Genomic DNA, 22,466 nt, shown 5'->3' with positions numbered 1-22,466 from the left:
TTCAGTAGTTGTATCTCGGCCAAATATTGTCCTATCCTAACACACCATTCATCAATGGAAAGCTTATTTATTAAACTCTCAGATGATGCATACATCTCAATTTCAGAAAATTGACCCTTGTGACTGGTTTTGTGATCCAGGGTCACATGTGTTCTCATAGAGATGTGCATAGAGTCAGTGCTGTTGGCTGATCATAGAGAAAGAGTCCGCTGTCCTTTATCTGGGGTTTCCATGGTTCCGCTGCCCAGGCGACAGGCGAGGACGCCACGACAAGACAGAACAAAGTATTAACACGGGCTAATTACTGCTCTCCACCCTGCCGAACACACACACACACACACACTGCTATGCATCACATATTTACTTGATGAGGTTGTTATCCACGTTACATTATATCTCTATTTCAAAATAATGATGATAACTTTAGATTTCCAATAAATGTTTCAATGGACTGTATGTGAGAGTCTCTTGTGAGTTATAGGCTATAAAGTTAATGCAGAAGAGCCGTTTGAATGAAGCAGAGTTTCTCAATCTGGTGTTGGAAACACAATTGACTTTCCTTCCTCACTAATGGCTGCAGTGCGTCAGCGCGTTCACAATGAGATCCTTTGATTTATTCAACCTTTTTTGAGAAGCCGTACAGGAGATGAAGAGGGTGTTGGCCAGTCTGCAGGGAAACTGGGAATGTGTGCGGTGTGTATCCCGACGCAACCACATGCTCCACTGACCTCTTCTTTATTTTTATTCAAGGAGTAATTGGCCAAAACGAGCATCCTATAGTCCTATAGCTATTTTACATATCCAGTCATTTCAATAGGAATCCCAGTGAATGGGAATTTCATGTGAGGGCGAAATATTTCCCAGCTGGTTCAAATTAACTTCTGTTTGAGCTGGGCTTCATACATCGTTCATACACTATTGACAACAGACTTTTTTGCAAATACAATTTTACCGTAATTTTGCTAATTGGTTACACTCTATTTCGATAGTCCACTTTAGACATTCTATAAGTAACTTTTCAACTACATGTCAACTTACTCACATTAGAGTATTAGTAGACTGTCAGTAGACTGTTAGGTTAGGATTAGGTGTTAGGGTTCGGGTAAGGAGAATAAGTTGACATTGTAGTTGCTAAGTAACTTATAACACAAAGTGTTAGCAGATATTAAGCAGACCGTCTACTAATACTCTAATGATATTTAGTTGACATTTAGCTCCAAAGGTACTTATAGTTAGTAGAATGTCTAAAGTGGACTATCGAAATAAAGTGTAACCTGCTAATTTGACAACCATATGTCATTTTGGCTGTTTTGGTCATAGTAACTGACATTTTTGTTGAATGGAAAACAGCAGCTTGGACATTCTGCAAAACTTCTCCTTTTGTGTTGCATAGAACAAAGATTATCATAAAGTCATAAATGTTTGGATTTTCGTCCCAATCTGTTGTATTGCCTTCCTTCAGTTTAAGAGTTCCCAAATAATCAAGTGTGCACACAGTTGGGGCTTTTTTCTTTCTTTTTCTTTTTTTTTTTTCTCGAAAATAACCATTGTTTACACAACAACAGCTTTCAGCGACCACTGAAACATTATGTCCAAAGAGAGGATATGATGTCGTCTCCTGACAGGAAGTGTGACGGGCCACAGATGGCTCATTTGCACCAGATAATGACTCAAACAGAAATACCATCACCATCCAACTGTCTTTCCCATTAGACTTGGGGCACAAAGGGTTGATTGAAGATGCAGACACAATCTAACATATTTGTTATCATATTTGATTTATGGATGTTTGCGGTCGTTGCAGACGCTCACTGAAAGTGCTGTTTGTGCAGAGTACAGTTCAGGTTCAGTCCAGGGTCACAGTGGGGAAACAGCAATCAGTCTCAGCTCTTATGTCACTTCCTGTCATGTTATGATGTTGTTGTGACCACCCTGTGTGTTTGTGGTTGTCCATTTCACCCTGTTGAGGATCATTGTTATTGTTAACTAAATCTTAACCTATTAAAAATAGTTTTTTTTTTATTGAATTGATGCTGAAAAATGTGAAAAAGTGCATATTAATTTATATATATATATATATATATATATATATATATATTAATATTATATATAGTTTAATATTAATATATTAAAAGTTAGTTGGAAATCAAACAAAAAAACAGTTTTTTATATTTAGAAAAGTTTAAGTCGAAGTACTAAGATTGATAAAACTGCAATAAAAATGAACAAAAGCAGATGAGGTTATTGAAGCCGTCAGGCCCGTCACCCTGCGTTATTTCAACTTAGTTTTAAAATAATTGTGTTTAACAGCAGAATTTGTGGTGAAAAATGATGGCGTGCAGAAAATTCCTCCAATCAGAGAGTCTAAACAAACCAAATGCACCAAAATATCTTGTTAGCTCCGCCCCCTCCCATTGAGCACTGTGAATGTAAAATAGTCGGTCTCCCTATGCTCTCAAAATACTTTAATATTTGAATATATACTTACAATATAATCAACATTTTTAAGTGGGTAGATATTTCTCTATCATTTTTTATTTGATTATGCTGTTCGCAGTGCTTTATGGCATTGTAGTTCTTTCCCTCAATAAAGGCATTCGATTTTTACATACTTGTTTGCTTCAAAATCAAAGTTTGTAATGTTATGATTCACCTCGTTGCTGGTTGACTTGGTTTATGCATGGCATGCTGTACAGTATATAATGAATACTTACAAAGAACAAACTTGTAGTGAAAAGTACTGCTGGCAAAAATAATTGTATTAAACAGTAGTATTGTACATGACCTAATTCAAAGAGTGGAGTCCACTTTATCATATTTTATGCAGTAATACATTCAGCTAGGCTATTTATATATTTATTTATTTATTACCGTTTTATCATGTGCCAGCTGAAAATTATTACAAAGTTTGTTTAGAAAAATAATAGCATGCCACTTCTTAATATCCCTAATTATTTAAGGCACAAACCAGAGTTGTAATGTTAACTTAAACTAAAGCCATTATAAATCGTTAAATAAACTGTTGAAATAAACCTGAAAAAAGTATGACTGACAAATTAGAAATGAAGCCTTAGAATTAACTGAAATAAATTGAAGCGCACCAAAATTACTAAAACAAAAATTGAAGTGGATATAAATGAAAGCAAAATGTAAAAAAAAAATAACTGAATAAAAATGACAAAAGCATGCAAGAAAATTACTATAACTTAAACTAAAAAAAAAAAAAAAAAAAATATATATATATATATATATATATATATATATATATATATATATATATATATATATATATATATATATAAAGATATAAAAAATTTATTCAAAATTTTAATAAATAGCCTACATAATAAGTAGCCTACATAAAATCAACTGGCACAAATGATGGGCATAGTAATAGTGATGCTTGCCTGGCAATCCCACTAAAATGAGTTGATGTTGAGCTGAGAGAGAAACAGCCCAGCTGTCGCAGCTCTTGCCGGCTCTATTAGTGAATTAGTGATTAGTATTGTCAAGATTTGCATCCTCCCAGTGTGAGTGAGAGAGAAGCAGACTAGTGTCTTGTGTGAGTTCATTGAGTTCAGTGTTCAGTCTCTCAGCATCAGCACAGAGTTCACTGAAGCCTGAACACCTCCATTATGCTGCATGTGCTCTCGGATGCTTTCCTCACAAATCTCACACCCTGGAGACTTTAAAGTGCAGCTCACTGGATGGCAAAAGATTTTCTGGGTTAAAAAAAATGACCCTCAATTTTAAAAACAAATCAAAAGTGTTTACGTGCATACTGTGCATGTTGTGTTTTAAAGTACTAATATTAATTAATAATGTGTGTTAATATCAAACATTTGATATCTGGACAAACCAGTGGACTAATGGCATCGCACAGAATCTCAAATGTTGGTTTGATCATTCTGAAATGCCTGAGCCAAAGTCTGTCATCAAAATTTGATTTGTTTCAATTCCCTCAGAAGCTTCTCAGACGACTGCGAAAGTAATTTGTGGTGAAGGAAAAAAGAGCCACAGTTGCTTTCCCGATTGCAGCAAGTTCCATTTTTATTAGATATTTTGCGCCAATTTCCCAGGAAGTGATTATTTTGTTCTCTTGAACACACGGGATGGTAACACTGATTTATTCACAAAGGCTTTATGCAGGATTCTAATTTGCGCCGAAGTTAAATTCACAACTTTGGGTGGAAACATAACGATTGACTGAGAACATTGTCTCAGAATTGTGTGTAAACGGTACAACCCTCCAAATCCATTAAAGACACTGAAAGAGAGAGACGTAAATGAAAAAGTGCAGTTATGTCTTCATGAAAAAAGGAAGTACATGTTTCAAAACTTCCTTGAGTAAGTAGCTCATGTGACAAATGGACTTTTTAGCTCTTGTCATGTGGCTCTGGGTCAGTGTTTGGGAATTGCGTATGACGTCCAGGTGGCACTTTCCACTGAGGGCTTTTGTGTGTGTATATATGTGTGTGTGTGTGTGTGTGTGTGTGTGTGTGTGTGTGTGTGTGTGTGTGTGTGTGTGTGTGTGTGTGTGTGTGTGTGTGTGTGTGTGTGTGTGTGTGTGTGTGTGTGTGTGTGTGTGTGTGTGTGTGTGTGTGTGTGTGTGTGTGTTTGTGTTTGCGTGCTGTGGGCATGATGCCATAAACTGTCCTGTAATCTCGCCTCTGACACCAGCTGTACACACACTGAAGGATTTATTATCCCATCATCTTGATCTTTTATTACTATATTTTTCTCTTGTCGTTTTATTGATTATGGAAGTATATCCACATTTTAAATGCCTTTTGATTATATGTTGCATTTAAAAATTAATTGAATTGATGTTTAGTTAAAATTGTTGACTCTTTACATTTTAAAAAGGACCCATTATGCCCTTTTTTAAAGTCTTGATTTAGTTGTTTCCCATAATTGACATTGTTGCAGCTCCTCACTTCCCAGTCTGTCAGTAACGCTCTGTTTAGTTCCTGTCTCTATGAAATCCCTCCTTCTGAAAAACACAGTGTGCTCTGATTGGTCGGATGGACCAGTGTGTTGTGATTGGTCAACCGGAAATGTCACGCCCCATACCATAACTGTGAGTTTCAACACACTAGTAGCAAGGCATAGAAAAAAAGTATGCCTTGAGTGGGAATTATTTAAATGAGGAATATTGTGAAGTGTTCGTTCTCGGAAGAAAACTCAAGACTACAATGAAGGCGTTTCAGGAAGTTCAGAAACAGTGACACTGATATAGAGAATAACTCCCGCTGGAGGGACTTTGTAGTTTGTAACTTTGCAAGTTTGTTAACTTTTTCATGATCAAACAGCAACAATACACTCTAAAGAGAATGTAAAAAAGCATAATATGAATTATTATTATTTATTTTTTTTGGTCTAAATTTTTTTGTGTGTGGAAATAACACTGTCCCAGTCGTGTATGAGTTTATTGCCTTCTTGGGAAAAAGAAGTAAATTATATTTGAACTAACCCTTTAATATTATGCGCAGCCGCACACTGTCGTCTCCCTACTCTTAAAGCTGAAACATAAAGCAATTGGAACAAAAAAAAAAAATCAAATTTTAATAGCCAGAAAAAAAGTAGCACACTTTTGATTGCAGTTCTTGGAAAAGGTTGTTTAAATTATTTCATGTCCCTCCTGGTGAAAATGAGCCCCCTCCAAACGAGAGAAAGGACAGTCAGTCGACTTGTACAGATCAGATGGGATTTGTAGAGCTGATCCTTTCTTTCATTGTGTTGTAATGCACTGCACAGTAAATCTGGATTAACTTCATGTCATTCATACATCTGCATGGATTTCCTTCCCAGTGCAGCACCAGGAGTAGATCCTGATATCAGTCCCTGAGGATATAGGCCCATATACAGGCAACTGCAGCAGGCCAGTTAAAGTGGATTTCAATTGGCTATCCGTGTTTTTATTGTTCATCAGCTGAATATGCTCTGAAAGTGATTCTAATCGTATTATTACTCTATGCTGTTATCGTTGTATAGTGTGGCTATTCTCTTAGAATTAGAGTCTGTCTCTTGTTTTTTTTTTTTTTTACTTTATGGTTATAGTTCTCGTTCTTGCTGTGAATGAGCCTTTAAAGCAACACTATGTAACATTTATTTCCTTAAAATAATGTTTCCAAAATCATTTCAGTGGTTCATCAAGTCGTAACAGGGTGAAAGGCACTTCTGCATGCGCTTTGCGGCCCTTTATCTGCTATAACAACACTATGTAAGATTGCCAGATCGGGTCGCGTTTCTGTAGTTCTAATGAGACATAAGAAAACTACAAATTTGACTTGCTTTTTCGGCAAGCGTTACAATAGTCATTATTTAGTTTTTTCTTCGTTTCTGATGTCGCAATACATCATACTTTCATAAAATCATGCATCATACTCTACGTTGTCTGTGGACATCGTTCATTCCGAAGCCGGTGCTGGATAAACAGTGGGCGTTCGTGCGACAGTAGGCTGCGGTAGGCTAAATGATTTACGACAGCGGTAATGGACAATATCGCTTCCAACCTGTAGGGGGACCGCAGAGGAAAAGTTCCATAGTGTTGCTTTAAGCGTGTACACACTTATTTCGGCTATGATTTTGCTGTCCGAGACCAATTTTGTAAAGATTTCAATCATTATGATAGCCTGACTCCGCCCTCCTACGTACTTCCGCTCAATTTTAATTTTCCTTCAGTACGTCGTCTAGGTTTGCGGTATATTCGCTGTTTTTTTCCGGCCAATTTTTACCTGTCCAATCAGCGAACAGAGGGAGTGGCTGAGAACGATGACGTTGAGGTCATGCGCTAGTTTGAGTTGTAGTTCAGTAATGGCGGCGGAGAAAGATGCGAGCGAAGCAACGCTGCAGAATATCCAGAAGTTAAAGCCGGAGCAAGAACAATCTTTGCTGAGTTTTGTTGGAGGCCATGATGTTGTGGCCCTCCTCCCCACGGGGTTCGGGAAAAGTTTGGTTTTCCAGCTCGCTCCGTTAGTAGTGAATGAGTTGGCTAAGGCGAACGCTAGCGATTGGTTATGGCAGATCCAGAGTGGCTCTGGGCAGATCCAATAGTTTTAAACTTCAACAGAGTACCCGCCTTCAAGGAAGTTAATGCTTGTTAATAGAGAGTGGCCAGACTCTCTGTACAAATCACTATCATTATGAGGCATTGAGTCTTTGTTTGCATGATATTGGAGAATACTGAATCAATAACCTTTGAAATGAATCTTCCAGAATGTAATCAGGCATTGACCAAAAACATTTTTAAATGGGTTGTATCAAACAATCATTATTTTATCATTCAGTTTCTATTAAAGTAGATTTTTTTAATTCTTTTTTTTGCTGTATGATGGGCATGAACCGGTGAAATCCCCACCACAGCGCTATTGCTCACACTGAGCTGAACAGATTTGGCTTCTACATGCTCTGCAGAGGTGCTGAGTTAATTCAGAACACTATTTCTCATCTTTTGAGCTTCACATCAGCCATGAAACCCCAGTTTCTCCCGTACAGGGATTTGCAGACCCGTCTGGGTGACAGGAATGAACTTGGCAAGGCTGATGAGATTGAGAGCTGACAGCAGGCGTAAAGCATGATATGTTTTTGTGGCCTCTTGCATGGATGAGAAAAAGAGCATTTCTAACTTCCATATTAAATCTATTAAAGGGTTAGTTCACTTAAAAATTTAAATCATGTCATTAATTACTCACCCAAACCTAAAAGGTCTTCGGAACACAAATAAATATATTTTTAATGAAATCTGAGAGCTCCATTGACAGCTACGCAACTACCGCTTTGACGCTTCAAAAAGTTAATAAAGAGATGAACAGATTGACTTTAGGCTTTTATTCACATATAACATTGATCGGCGAACATAAACCGAAGCTCAACTTGAACCTGATTGATGCGCGAGAACAAACCTCTTGCTGAAGCTCAAACGTGCTGCGTAACACGAGAATGAACCTCATTGGTTCTTTCTGAAGCTCAAACGTGATGCGTAACACGAGAATGAACCTCATTGGTTCTTTCTGAAGCTCAAACGTGATGCGTAACACGAGAATGAACCTCATTGGTCTTTTCTGAAGCTCAAACGTGATGCGTAACACGAGAATGAACCTCATTGGTTCTCGCAAGTCAAGCGAACATGCTTGAGCTTCCGTTTACCACAACTGTTGTGTGTTAATGAATGTTACATGTGAATAAAAGATAATTACTCAATTAGTAAGTTACTTAAATTCAATCTGTTCATCATATAAAGCGATCGAGTCTCTTCAGAAAATTTGGACTAAACCACTCAATTCATAAGGATTAGTTTTCCGATCTCTTTATGAACTTTTTGAAGTGTCAATCTCAAAGTGGTAGTTGAAAAAACCCCAAAGTAACTGCTTGATTCTGCAGCAAATCATCTTAGTAGAACAGCAGAATGATTAAAAATGATACGGCCACTGTCATACGACAGTGAGTGGCCACTGGCCGTCCATCTATTCCAGTCCTGGATGTCCTCTTCATGTGGCTTTGCTCTTCTTGAGTGTGAACATGCACATTTGTCAGTGACTGCAGGGGAAATGTTGACAGCAGTGGGCACTGATGCCAGGCAGACTCTAGGGCTTCATGCCAGCCTGTGCTGTCCAATGAGCCGTGCCCGAGACAGGCCACAGCTGGTGCTGTTAACTGGGCTACGGCCGCAATTCAGGACAGAAACATTCATTGACCTAATTCAATATTTTACAGTATTGATTAAGACTAATTATGAGCTATTGGCTCATATCTTTTATATCCTTAATGCCTTTGCTAAAACATTTATAGAATGTAAAATACCACATAGGGCCTCTGGAAACAGTGTTACATTGAATCACTATTTTGAACTGATTTATTGAAAAGGATAAACTGAAATGAACTTTTTTTGAGATTTAAAGCTGACTTTCAGTGTTTTTAGAGCCAAGCCATTGGATGTAATTTAAACTAATAATTACATGTCCGGATTCACAGACAAGGCTTAAGCCTAGTCCCATTTCCTGTTATTGTTAAACATTTTATATATTATTAAACTGTTAAAGTTTTATGATTTTGTTTATCATTTATATTTAATTCAACTATTATAAAAGGAATCCAGAAAAAAATTAAATTGGAAAATGATAAAATAAAACCGATTTCATTGGCCCTTAACATGTAGTTTTGCACATGCTTGAAAGATGTTCTACATACGGATTTGTACATGCTGTGCTTGGTAAGTGTGTGTTAGAAGCTGTTTCCCGAGTGTGAGGAAGTCATGGGGTGTTCAGACCTCCTCCTCTTCACAATATACTGAGGGTGGGTCTCAGGAAAAGAGGAAATGACTCAATCCCATTGAAAACTGTGGTCACCACATGTTCTGCCATGAGTGTGCACTTTTTTTCTTCTTCAATAAAACACATTAATATTACAGTGTATGTATCCAGCTACCCATAAACCTCTCTGAGACCGGCAGCACATTCACAGTTCTCTGGTCTCCCCTCCACTTTTTCATCCGTATCCACCTTTCTCTCCCACACAGCTCCATCTTTTATTAATCAGCCTTTCCTCTGCACCTCACAGCGCTTCATACGTCTCACAGTCGAGGCTCATTTGAGATTCAAGTGGCTCTTCCGCATAAAAAAGACACGGCTTCAAAAGACTTAAAACACAATACAGCTGCCTGCTCACGTGGCTGTCTCTGAAGCGGTCATTTCACTGTCACGATTATGTTCAGTTTTGCAAATCTCAAACGCTGCAGTAAGTGATGATGATGATGTCTTTAGTATTGGCTGTTGTGGTTTTAGAGGCTATGAACTCCGGGTTCCTTGTTTCCTGGTCGGGGTGTGCCACAACGCCAGTTTCCTCTGATGACATCATGTGTGTGTGTGTGCGCACGCACATCCGTCTGAAAGTCGGAAGGAATCTGTGCAGAAGGGACGTTTCTTAAATAAAAAATAAATTCGTACATAAATTAAATAAATAAAACATAATTAGATACTTAAAAAAAAAAAAAATATATATATATATATTAAATTAAAAATAGTATTAATATAAAATGTAAATTAAATGTATAATAAATGTTATAATAAAAAATGAAGTTTCAAGTCTGTGTATTGATGATGACTAGAATTGATGACAGGCAACAACACAGTGCAATACAATCAAATATATTATTTTACAATAAATGTTATAAATAATATAAATTTTAATATAAACATAAGAATAAATATAGTATGTATATTGCTGTATATGTACTGTCAAATGAAATAAAAATGATTAAGGGTTTTAGTCCCTCATTCAGAAATAGTGCACAAATGGTCCACGGTTCCCATGATCATAAATCTGCCCCCTAGTGTTGGTATAATGGCATAGCAGAGTAAAAACATGCATATCACTGACTGTACATTGCTACTATCTTTGCAGCATGCAGTATTGAATTGTTTTTGTCAATTGCCAAAATATGCCGTTTACTTGCAGAGTATGCTAGTGTTGTTATTGTTATTAAATAAAACTATTAAAAATCATCTTGGTTAATTGAAAAAAAAAGCTGTAAAATTAATCTGTATACATATTATATGTGTGTCTGGCTTGCCTGATTAAATGTTTCCCGGTTTTGCTTATTCTAGTAATACTCAAATAGTAACTCAAGCCTCAGTTTTGAATAACAAATGGTCTTTCTCTTTTTCTCTCCTCAGAGCTCAACATGGAGTACAATCCTTCGGACCACCCGCGCGCCAGCACCATCTTTCTCAGCAAGTCTCAAACAGACGGTGAGAGAGACATGATGAGTGGGACAGTCTCCCCTTAAGACTGGATTCTGGAAGGGAACGTTAATTAAAACGAAACCACGGTCAGGATTGCTTCAGTCGGATCCAAGCGAAGCGCACAGATGGCCCTAACTTAGTCAGACCAAACATTCCCTCTTAAGAGAAAACTTTCAATAATAGTTTGATTTAACACGATACCCCTGGGTGATGATGCTTTATTAACTGTCAGCTCTTCCCAGTGGGCGATCTTTCTACCCAGGCTAATGTTATGATATTCTCCTTGTTTCTCAGGGAATTGTTAGCGAGATGTTTTGTGACTCTGGTCTATCAGACGCCTCATGGTTCCAGTGACAAAACACAATTAGTGGCGTATGAACTGTGAAGTCAGGGACAAGTAAATGTCAGCCTTGTTATCCATGCTCAGATTTAATTTAGAAACCTTCTTGTTTTTCAGTTATTTTACCCAACAAGAAAGGTACGTTTGATCTCAGCGTGTTTGTTAGTCTGCTGCTGTGTTGTGCTAAAGCTTTATAGATTCAGAATGCCTGTAGTTTGATTTTATGCTGTAAGCTGCTTTTTTTGTTCAGGAAGCTACTTTTCATAAGCAACAAGCTACTCAGTTTTACCGCGGTGAAGCTATAGCCTTTGTAGTTAGCTACATTACAAGCTAACAAAAAGTAGCTAACTACATTGAAGCTGCTTAATGGGGCAACAGCTTTTCAGATTAATGTAATATATGTGATTTTTTTTATCACAGCAGCATTAAACGCATTAATTTACACTCAATGTAGTGCCATTAAGGGGTTATGCATGTTGACCGTGTTAATTCTGTCCTGTGTGTCTGGCTGCGCAGCTGTTTGTGTAGATTTGTGTTTGCTATGCTACATCTGTAGGTCTCTATGCTGTAGGTTAGATAACTAGATGCACATATTGTCAAACTGCTAATCTGAGGATAGTCATTAGTCATACATTGGTTTTGTTATTTGTGTTTGTGTACGTGAGGGGTGTCAGACTCTAGGGATTTCAAAAGTGAGGCCATCCCACATTGCGTCAAAAACCGGCTCTTCATTTTCACCTGCAGTCTCTCAAAAACATATGAGTCAGGATTGAACCTATTGCCTTCAGTCAAAATAACTGGCTCCGCCTACAGATATAATAGAGGTCGCTGAAAATGAAATCATGATTTCACGATGTCAAATTATCTTAAAGTGAATCATCTGGTTGCTGAAGGACAGTTATCTTATGGTAAAGATGTCTTCCGTTGTTGCATTTAAGCAGTTAAACAAACTACTGTACCAGACACACCAAACCGACATCAAAGAACTAGCAGCGATTGTGGTGAATGTGGGATCACCAAGGGTTGGCCAATTCTGGAATCGGATACTTAAATTCAGGAATCGGATACTTGTTATAAAATAAAAATTGACATTTCCTCATATCGATTCCTTTCTGTCCATTTAAATATGATTTTAAACCATTCAAGCACAAAGACTTGCGCGCTGTTTTCTGTGATTCGCACACATCCAGAACATGCGCACAGAAAGCCGCCTCTCATACTGAATACTGCGCGATGCTGAACATAGTTCTCTTACGTGTCTTTTTGCACTTGAACACACAAACAAATATGTCAAAATATTCTCGTAAACACAGTCGGTTATGTCTTAAGTGAACGTAAACAGTTGACAAACGCATAACAGTATATTGAATCCGTGCAGCTCTTAAAGTGACAGAAGCCTAAAATTCCTGCTGCCGTCTCTATAATAATGATAATCAAACATCAAAAGACTGAGACAATTCAGTTGCTATTCTTGACTGAATAATTTTTGTAACTATATTTGTAATGTATATTTTATTTATAAAGTGCAGTGTTATTTTACATTTGATTACAGTTTCTATACCTGAACATCTTAAAACAGTTTATTTCAGTCATATCTTTGTTCAGTTGTATTTATTTGTGCAATTGCTAATTTGTTTGTTAGGCTAGTTGTTTTTGCTATGGTATTTTTTAAACCATAGGCAAAAGTTCCTTGTGTAATTGTTTTATAGATGTTGTAGATGGTATTCAGCTACAATGAAATGTTTTGCAATAAGACTTTTTTTGTTTTACCAGATTGGAATCGAAATAAGGAATCTATCAGAATCGGAATTGATAATCAGAATCGGAATTGTTAAAATTAAAACGATACTCTACTCTAGTGTCACCTCATGTCTGGGCCAAAAAGTTGAGCTTGAACACACAGCAAAGACTACAGCCAATGACCAACTAGCATGTACATTCTGCGTCTGTGTGAGAGGAAATAACTTTCCATACCACTAGGTGGCAGTAGTCTTTATTCGTCATTCAAAAAAGGAAACCGAAAAAGCTTGGACAAGCAGTGTGTACCATTTTCACACAAGTCTCGCTAATCACTCCTTCTGCTTTTTTTCTTGTGCTCTGGTTGGCTAATCTGTACAGCCAATCATAGTGATCTCTCTCATTGACGGGCTCAGTCGCAAATTCAACATGCTCAAGCGGCCAAAAATCAAAACATGCCGCAAAAAGCCTGACATTTTCTGACTGTCGTCTTGGTGTGTCCTGGCCTTTTATATGTAAATGATCTCTGTTATGATTGGTTAACCTCTGGGCATCATCATACCTTCATCAAGGCAGACATTGGTCTGTAAATATGTGAACACACGTTTGTGTGCTAACGTTAATACCGTAACAATTTCTAAACAACACTTTTGTGTTTTAAAGAACCTTTGTATGAATGTCAGAGTAGGTTTACATAGTAGTATGTATGTCTACACTAAACTTCATTCAAACAAAAACCAACAATGGCAAATAAATAGAGAGGTTTATGAAGCTTTGATTGTGAGCAAACAACATCTTGAAGGTCTAAACCCCCTTAGCAAATATCACATCACTGTTTAATAGGTTTATGCAACTGCTGCATGATCATTTTAATGCGCTTTTGTGATGTTATCAGTAGATTTTCTCATTCCTAAATGGCACAGATAGACAAAATACACTGCTTACTTTACGGTCAGTTGGTTTCTTTCCCTCTATGTGATGTAAATGTCATGATAAGAATAGTACATACTGTACATACACAGCCAGATGTTTCTATCCATGCGTACGTGCATGTGTGCACACTGCGCGCATATGTGCCTTACATTTTTTCACACTAATTAGTTTGTCCACAAGGTGGCAACACTGAACCCACCTATTGTTTCAGAGTCGAAAAAGAATGCGCTCATATGAAGGATTTTAGAGATACACGACTCTAATTTAAATGAGTATAAAGAAATTTGTATTGCTCATGACTTCTGGAAAGAAATAGCACAGACACTGTTCAATGATGATACTTTCTAGCATGCATGTGTCGGATGTCTGTGTTCACTAGGGGTGTGCCATATCATACCGTCCACGATAACACCAGTATTAATTTTTACATGATCAAAAAGTGTCATCGCGATATCAATAATATAGCGACGCAATGACGTATGGCGCATGCGTCTTCTCTCTCTCGTCTCTCAAAATGGGTTGCAAAAGGCAAGCGTTAAGCGGGCAGCGCTCTCATACGTTTAGGAGTCGGGACATGACGGAATTGTCACTTGCACAATCGGGCCAGCAGTGCATCGTAACTAAAGTTTATCATTTTCACGTCTTTTGAAGTCATATCAGTTTAAACATTCAAGCGTTTTTTTGTATCCAGTACTCGCGTGCTCTCTGAGAGATGGTTATCTCTGCGTGCACACATGCAGTAAAGCCACCTCACAAACAGCTCGCGAGTAACAAAAGTTGTTTTTCGAAAATCCAAAGTATTTCTGAATACTAGTGTTGGACCTATCTCCAAAAAAATCTCTTTATTCATTTGTATTCATTTTTTTCTAGTGTAGAAATCTAGACGCACCCTAGCGGCAGCAAATTAAATTTTGCAGCCAGGGTGGTCTAGCAACTCTCCGTTGGCTTTCGAGCTGGAAAAACCAAACTCTAGTCAGGCCAATCACATCGTGTGTAGAGTCGGCGGGCGGGCTTAACATAATGACGACAGAGTTGCGACGGTTCCCATTGTAAAAAAGCAAACATTTAGGTGAAATAAATGTAATAAAAAGAAATTGTCTAAAAATTGGGCATTTAGCTCATTGGAAAAGGATGGAAAATGCCCTTCATTTTGTTTGCACTTATAAATGCTACTGCCTGCCAGTAAGTAATTACTTCACGACTGCTAAAAAAGTCTTTTCTGTATAGTATTAATGCAATCTTGACGTACTACATTCTGCAGTAATTTGCCAAATCTTAATTTGGCGGTTCTCTTGGCTAGAATAAGCTCCAAAGTGGACCAGACTTCATGCTGATACTCAAAAATAAGAAGCTTTTTTTTGTTGAAATAGTTGATTTACAACACATTTCTTTTTCATTTCTCTGCCCCCCGAACTGTTGATAATGAAAAACAGACCAAGACCTCAGATTGTTAGATGCTTCACTCTTAATGTTACTGACATCACAGTAATTGTGGCCCTTGTCTTTTTGTCTTACTCTTATTAACTGTATCGACTGTTGTGTTAGTGTTGGTAATTATGCGTTTCTCTTTACAGTTCGGGAAAAACGGAAAAGTCTGTACGTCAACCATGTAAGTAGCAGCAGCAGCTGCGATGACATCAGTGGTTATGTGTCTTCTGGTAGTGTGATTCTCATAATGCTTGTGTCTGCAATGAAGATATTTCCCTCAAGTGTCACAACACTCACATAACTAATTGAATGCAACAGTCAACCACCACATGAGAATGCACAAACCAATATTGCATGAGTCTCTGGGCTTGTGTTGCATCAGCATTTCTTTGCTGTTCAATGCTTTAATTCTAGATAAATGATTTAATATGCATGGCTTGATTATATTCGTTTCATTACGGCATGCTCTTCATACTAAATTTGCAATGACTAGCTTATGCTTTGTTCCTATTTTAATGTCTTTTACTTGCTTTGCAAGTTAACACACATTGCGGAGTCAAAGGTAAATATTTGCTCATTGCTCTATTGATTTTCCTAGATAATGTGTCTGTTTTGACATTTTAATGATTTATTTGCATTATTAATGTTGCTTATCAGTTTGATATCTTGCTAAACATTTTCTAGTAAGTTGCATAATACATTACTATGTTTGTGTTGTACTGGATTGGGATTCTCACCCACACTAATGCACACATTAAGTGAGAATCAGTCGGGTATACACGAGATGATAATGGCTTCTTTGGGGCTGCAGGTGGCCTATTTTGCAGCCTGTTTGCTGAAAGTGTGTGCGTGTTTGAGAATAACTGATGTTTTAGTTTGCACTCTGTGTGTCCTTGTCTTTCAGCAACATCCGTCTGGTCCAATGAGACGCAAGTACAGCTCCTGTTCGACGATCTTCCTGGATGACAGCACCGTCAGCCAACCCAACCTCAAATACACCATCAAATGGTACATGATTGGTATATGATTGGTATATCTAACGCCCTGTTTACATCTGTTTTGGTCGATCGGATCACAAGTAGACGAGGGAGACGCATACCCTTTTACACCTGGTGTTTTAATCCATGTCTTTTGTCCACTTTCAACCACTTCTGTCCTGATTTCTTCAAGGGGAGGGTCTATGGGAGGGTAGGTCTATGGTCCATTCGATCTAATGGACGTAATAAGCTTGCGAAATTTACATATGAACGCCTGGAGATGATGGAAAAACATACGGAGAGCAGCATCTTTCATTTCTGCTCTGACCACGGCGAACGCTGTGAATGCGTGTTAGAAATCACGAATGGTGAGAGAGCATTGTGCTTGGTATGTTTTTCGTCTTCAAACCAAACTTGTATCTTCAAAGTTTAAATCACGTCTGGCTAGCGCTCTTCCCATAATCTTTACGCATTAGATCAGTAGGCGGAGAGTTGACGGTCTTTTGTCGCGGTTCGAACGCATTCGACCCCATGAACGTTTACACTACGAAAGCAATCCGGTCGAATGTGTTTCCGACTACCTCTGGAAGTGGTTGAAAGTGGGCAAGCTCAAAACGTTTTAGACCCCAGTTAACTGTATTTAGCGTCGTCCACTTGTGATCTGATCGACAAAACCACATCTTAATTTCAGGTGTAAACAGGATCTAAATGAGCTGAAACGGTTTAAAAAAATTCCTTTGAGGATGTGGAAAGAGAATTTTGAAAGAAAACCTTTGGAAATTGGGCTTAACAACATCTTAGGTTGTATTGTTGTTAAATAATAACCATTGGTATAATGAGTGAGTTTGACATCTGAGCTGATTCAATCAGGAAGCGAGTTGTCTGACTGATTCAAACCAATGGCTCCTCTTTTTGATTCCATATAATTTGCCTTTCTGATCACATTCAATGTCATTTTATGGATTTACTAGGCTTAGATATGCACCATTTAAAGTTCTGATCAATAATAAGCCAATAATTAATTTCATTTTATGGCTAATAACCTATAATGGCTGCTACAAATTCTATACTGACTGAATTAAAAAAGTAATAAAACAAAAATCTAAAATCATTGATATATTATAATGTATAGTATCAAACATTTGCTAAATATTACATTTAACAGTGTTATTAAATTATTGTTTTTAAATACTTAACTAAGTGAGCGATGGGTGACAGCAAAGTTAATTTAAATAAAAAAAATAGTGCAAATGAACATGCACTATTACATATCAAATATCGGACAATGTATATACAAAATTAACCCAAAAATACTGCGATAATTGATATGGGATGATATATGCATTACTAAGAAATTCGTTTTTCGTGTACAAGGCCTCTTGTGGCATTAAATTCAAGAGTAGTTTTATGAGCGATTTACACACATCATACATACTGCAGTGTTTTCCGATTGTACTAATTTGCTAGTCAGTTCTACTGGTTCATTAAAAGAATAGCATATTATTTCATGTGTACATTGTGCAGTTAGAAAGGACGTATTATAGCAGCACAATTCACCGATAACACTACAGCTACACAGAAATACTGCAGGTCCCATTTAGATTGAATTTAATGTTGCATCTTGTTGTTGATTACTACATTATATCATCTTCTCTCTATTGTTTCTTCTGTTTGCAGTGTCTCCCTCGCAATATACTACCATATAAAGAACAGGTATGATTTTCATTCCTCTCATCAGATCAGGTGCTGTTACAATGAGCTCTCAGGGAGAGATGTGTGTGTTTGAGTGACTACACAGGACAGAATGAATGGCACTGCAGGAAAACTGTGCTTTTGTGTGGTGTGGTGAAGTCCAGCAGTGTGTGTCGCGCTTCACAAAGACAGGCTGGAGTTTCTTAAATGGGTTTGGACTCAGGGATCCAAATACTCTCAACCACATGTGTTGCAATGCACTGTGGGTGAGGGAAAGATTGATTACCCTCCCTTCTCGACGTTTCGTAGTTGTTTGTGTGTGTGTGTGTGTGTGTGTGTGTGTGTGTGTGTGTGTGTGTGTGTGTGTGTGTGTGTGTGTGTGTGTGTGTGCGCGCGTGTGTGCGCGTGCGCGTGTGCGCGTGCGCGTGCGCGTGCGTGTGCGTGTGTGTGTGACTTTTTCAACGGGCCGATTGTATAACTTTTATTTGATTGCCTCACACCAGCGAGGTTCAGGCAGCTGTTCTTACATTGTGATTAAAACCAGTCTTTATGTTGCCAAACTCCAGTTTTGTAATGCAATATAATTTTTTTTTTTTTTTTTTAAGTTAGCTGAATTAAACAAAAGTATCTCTATCTATCTATCTATCTATCTATCTATCTATCTATCTATCTATCTATCTATCTATCTATCTATCTGTCTGTCTGTCTGTCTGTCTGTCTGTCTGTCTGTCTGTCTGTCTGTCTGTCATTTTAATAGTTGTGTCCATCTATCTGTCCATCCATCCGTCTATCTGTCCGTCCATCCATCCATCCATCTATCTATAATTTTAATAGTTTTATCCATCTATCTATCTATCTATCTATCTATCTATCTATCTATCTATCTATCTATCTATCTATCTATCTATCTATCTATCTATCTATCTATCTATCTCTGACAATATACTTTATATCTCTTTCTTTTCTGTTCTGTTTCTTTATATGTTACTCTGACTTTGTGCCTATCTTTCTCTCAAATCCTTAATACCACATAAACCCTTAATGCTTTATAACCTTCAAACTTTAAGGCTACAGAGCTGTTGAAATGTAACTTTGACAAGGTTCGAAATGGTTTTGGAAACATTGAAAATGTATCATGACTGAGTTTCCTTTCTAGTTCTTTAATGCATTATATGAATAAATCTTAGACAACAAGGACAATTCTTCCCTAATTTAATTTCATTAACCCTTCTCCTTACAGAAATGTGGACGGGCGAATGCTGTTAGACATTTTTGATGAAAAACTTCATCCACTTACAGTAAGTGTTTCATTTCTGCAGCTCATTTATAAGCTGTTTAATTACATCCCGCATGTCCTAAAACGTCCTCTTCCCACAGAAACTGGAGGTGCCGTCAGACTATGAGAAGCACGACCCGGAACAGAAGCAGATCTACCGATTCGTCCGTACGCTCTTCAGTGCCGCCCAGCTCACAGCTGAGTGTGCCGTAGTTACTCTGGTGAGTGATAGGTCATGTGACTTAATACTGGCCCAATGAAAGTTCCCCTTTGTCTTTTTGGATTGGCTGGTAGCACAAGTTAAAATAGGGTTTACCATAAGTGAAGTGGATTTACCATCACTCAGGTGAAAATTGTTGTCATATTTACTGCTTTATTAGCTGGTGCTAAGCCCAGCAGCTGTCTGTGTGTGACTGTTCATCCTTCTTTTGAAGGCTCATCCCTTCTCACTTTCCCAACCAAATACTTGTATGAGGTGTCATTAAAGCAGTTCTAGACATACAAGAGGCTGTGAATGGTTAAGATGGGCTTAAGGGGAAGTATAGAGGCTGTAGTTTGTTTAATAGGGTTATAATCTATGCTATGGTCCAATGGCTCAGATGGTTCCCATCGACTGTTCATAGACCATCTGTTGTGTATATAATATTTACAGAAATGGTAAGCATGTTCTTAAACTTGTAAGCTGCAATCGGATTTGCTAGCTTGATGCAATTTAATCAGTTTGTTACTTCTAGATGGCTGGGGAAATAAATTGAATAAATGTCCCTGTGCTTATTTCGGTATTGTCTGTTCAACCTTTCTTGTAGACTATTGTCATTATTATTTTAGTACCATTTATTTCAGATGTGCTCGTCCCTAAACATCTCATTAAACAAATCTAACTGTGGTTAATCACTTTCCATATCAGTTAGATATTTTCTTCCTAGCTTGTTCTTGGCCAGGGAAAAAACGTAATACTTTAGTCAAAAGTCTGAGACTAATAATAAGGGCTGTTTTTATGAGTGTAGCTTCAACGTAGCTATTATGTGTGAGATTGAGATTTGCGTCTGAGTTAGACCCGGAATCTGTGAAGACTTCTCAGATAGACAGACAGATTGTTTGTGACTTTGTTGCTAAATGTGGATTGAGACAGACTGAGCCTGTTCCTTGACCTGTAGTGGCCAACAGGTGCAGAGATGCTGGTGGAATCTGATTGGCTGTTGCTGCTCCTTCAGTTACTGAAAGGAAACTTTGAGTCACTGCATACTGTGATCTTCATGGCAGGCTGTGTGACACTGAACACTATACAATTAAAGAAATTAAGCTGAAATCAAATAAAAAAATATATATTTTGATGAAAAATTTGAATTGTTAACCGTGGCAACAAAATAAAATATAATAAATTAGGATAAATGGACAAAGTTAAAGTATTAAAATGACTAAAACTGAAATAAAAATAAACTATAGCTGAATAAAGTAAAATAAAATAAAAAGCGCAAACCAAAATACTAAAACTTGAATTAAAATGTAAGCTTATTTAAAATATTAAAAGACACTATAATACTATATAAATAATGCTTGCAAAAAACCCTGCCGGGGCAGCTTTATGGTAATTCATGTTAATTAATGTAATGTTTATGACTCCACTGTTTTTGACTCTTAAAGTTTATGACTCAACTGAATAAAAACTCAATTATGTTTAATAGCTCTACCCAGGTTAGTGTTTTTTTTTCCTTTTTTTTTTCTGGAAGGTGCTGAGTCTGACTGTTGTTGATGATTATGATTGAATCAAGAATTGAGTTGTTGATTTATGAATGGTAGTAGGTGTGTAGTTTGCTGGCACTACCTAAAGTAAATCTTGAGTTGCGTACAGGACGCTAGCTATATATACAAACATGTTTTCATAAGCACATATTTTGCACACAGTTGCCCACGGGTGAGCTGGAGCCCCGCAATGCAGTGGAACCAATTAAACGTGTGATTCTGTCTGACACTTTCTACAAACAAAATTGGCTTCTTATTAGATATCTTTCCCACTGTGGGCAAACTAATATGATTTAACATTGCTGTCCCCCATTGAGTGTGTATGTGAGCGTTAGTGCTTCTATGTCTCTTTTCTAATTGTATACATCATGCGCTTTTCATTTCATAAGGACGTCTTTGTTCGCCTACATCCGTCAGCAGTGTTTCTGAATGCTAAAGACGCCCATGGCTACATCATACTGCCATACGCAAGGTCAACAGAACATAGACTTACAATTCAACCACTCAATAAGCAATGTTTAACTGTCTTTTAGAAGTACACAGAGGAAGATTATTGGTGTTAATAAGGCAACCATCAATATTGCTAGTGCTCATACTTGGCCCCTAAACATAGCAGTTAGACTTTGACTTGTAACATCCTACAGACACAAACAAATACCTCGAGGCATGTGACATTGTTAAAGTAGTCAGACCTTTTAGCTTGGCTACATGCTAAAAATACTTTTGTAACAACATAGCAGCACCTGGGAAACCACCCAAAATACTCTAGCATTGTGGCTGTGACTTCTACACTCAATTTTATTAATAAATAAGCAAAAGACTTGTTTTAAGCTTTAGATTTATCTGTATTTTTTTCATAAAGGCTAGATGCTTTCAATAGCCTTAAAAACAGTAATCAGGGCTCAGTATAGTCCACTTGTCTAGTTCTTTTCACAATACATATTTACAAATAAATACATGTTTCAATGATACAGTGTCATTTGGCCTTATTTAAAAGCAATTTTGCATCTCTTTGAGCCCCAGTGAGCATTCACAGGTGACCATGTCAAGGAAAAAACTTCATTAGTGATGGAAAACCATGTTTCTCAATAATATTTCAGAGGGGCAGCATGTATAATTAAAACAGCAGTGGGCCTGACACAGATCCTTGTGGCACTCCATAGTTTACCAGTTTCAGAATAGCTAGTAAACAAACAAATTGGTAATGGTCATATAAGGAGGGTCTAAACCAGCTTAAAGCCTGTCCTTGATTACCAGTGTACGTTTCTAATCTATGTAATAATATGCCATGATATATAGTGTCAAAAGCAGCACTAAGATCTAGAACTAGGAGTGAAATGCAGTCTTAGTCATATGCTAGAGTCAAGTCATTTTTAATTCTGAATGTTGTCCCTGTGCAATGATGGGGCCTGAGACATAACTGAAGTTCTTCATAATCATTATATGGTACATGTTAGTGTCGTAGTATAACTGAATGGTATTCGGTTTGCAGCTTGTTACCAGTGAGGCATCAGGTGTTTGTGTTTGTCTTTTGACATGCGTGCTCCCTGACCCGCGTGTCAGTCTTGCAGCAATCGCATATTTGTAGTGACGCTATA

The 22,466-nt window shown here is 37.5% G+C and overlaps 1 protein-coding gene and 1 long non-coding RNA gene across 3 annotated transcripts in view; one reads left to right on the top strand and one right to left on the bottom strand.

Moving 5' to 3' along the window:
* The window catches only part of ccny (cyclin Y), a 50,589-nt gene that overhangs the window by 21,040 nt on the left and 7,083 nt on the right, over positions 1–22,466 (top strand). Inside the window, exons 2-8 of one of the 2 annotated variants that reach the window (XM_082184385.1) lie at positions 10,674–10,748; positions 11,200–11,220; positions 15,327–15,361; positions 16,085–16,188; positions 17,835–17,870; positions 19,090–19,147; positions 19,227–19,346. In XM_082184385.1, the coding sequence (XP_082040511.1) occupies positions 10,674–10,748; positions 11,200–11,220; positions 15,327–15,361; positions 16,085–16,188; positions 17,835–17,870; positions 19,090–19,147; positions 19,227–19,346 (449 nt within the window). The remainder of the gene's footprint in view (positions 1–10,673; positions 10,749–11,199; positions 11,221–15,326; positions 15,362–16,084; positions 16,189–17,834; positions 17,871–19,089; positions 19,148–19,226; positions 19,347–22,466) is intronic. The other variant, XM_082184386.1, reaches the window with a different exon arrangement.
* LOC309509628 overlaps positions 8,837–22,466 on the bottom strand; it is a 59,741-nt gene continuing 46,111 nt past the window's right edge. Inside the window, exon 2 of the long non-coding RNA XR_014209950.1 lies at positions 8,837–9,901. This is a non-coding gene — a long non-coding RNA (uncharacterized lncRNA). The remainder of the gene's footprint in view (positions 9,902–22,466) is intronic.

This window comes from Leuciscus leuciscus (assembly GCF_965113295.1).
Source record: "Leuciscus leuciscus genome assembly, chromosome: 11".
Classification (NCBI taxonomy): domain Eukaryota; kingdom Metazoa; phylum Chordata; class Actinopteri; order Cypriniformes; family Leuciscidae; genus Leuciscus; species Leuciscus leuciscus.
Note: the sequence above shows the minus strand (reverse complement) of the source record. Positions and strands in the feature narration are given on the sequence as shown.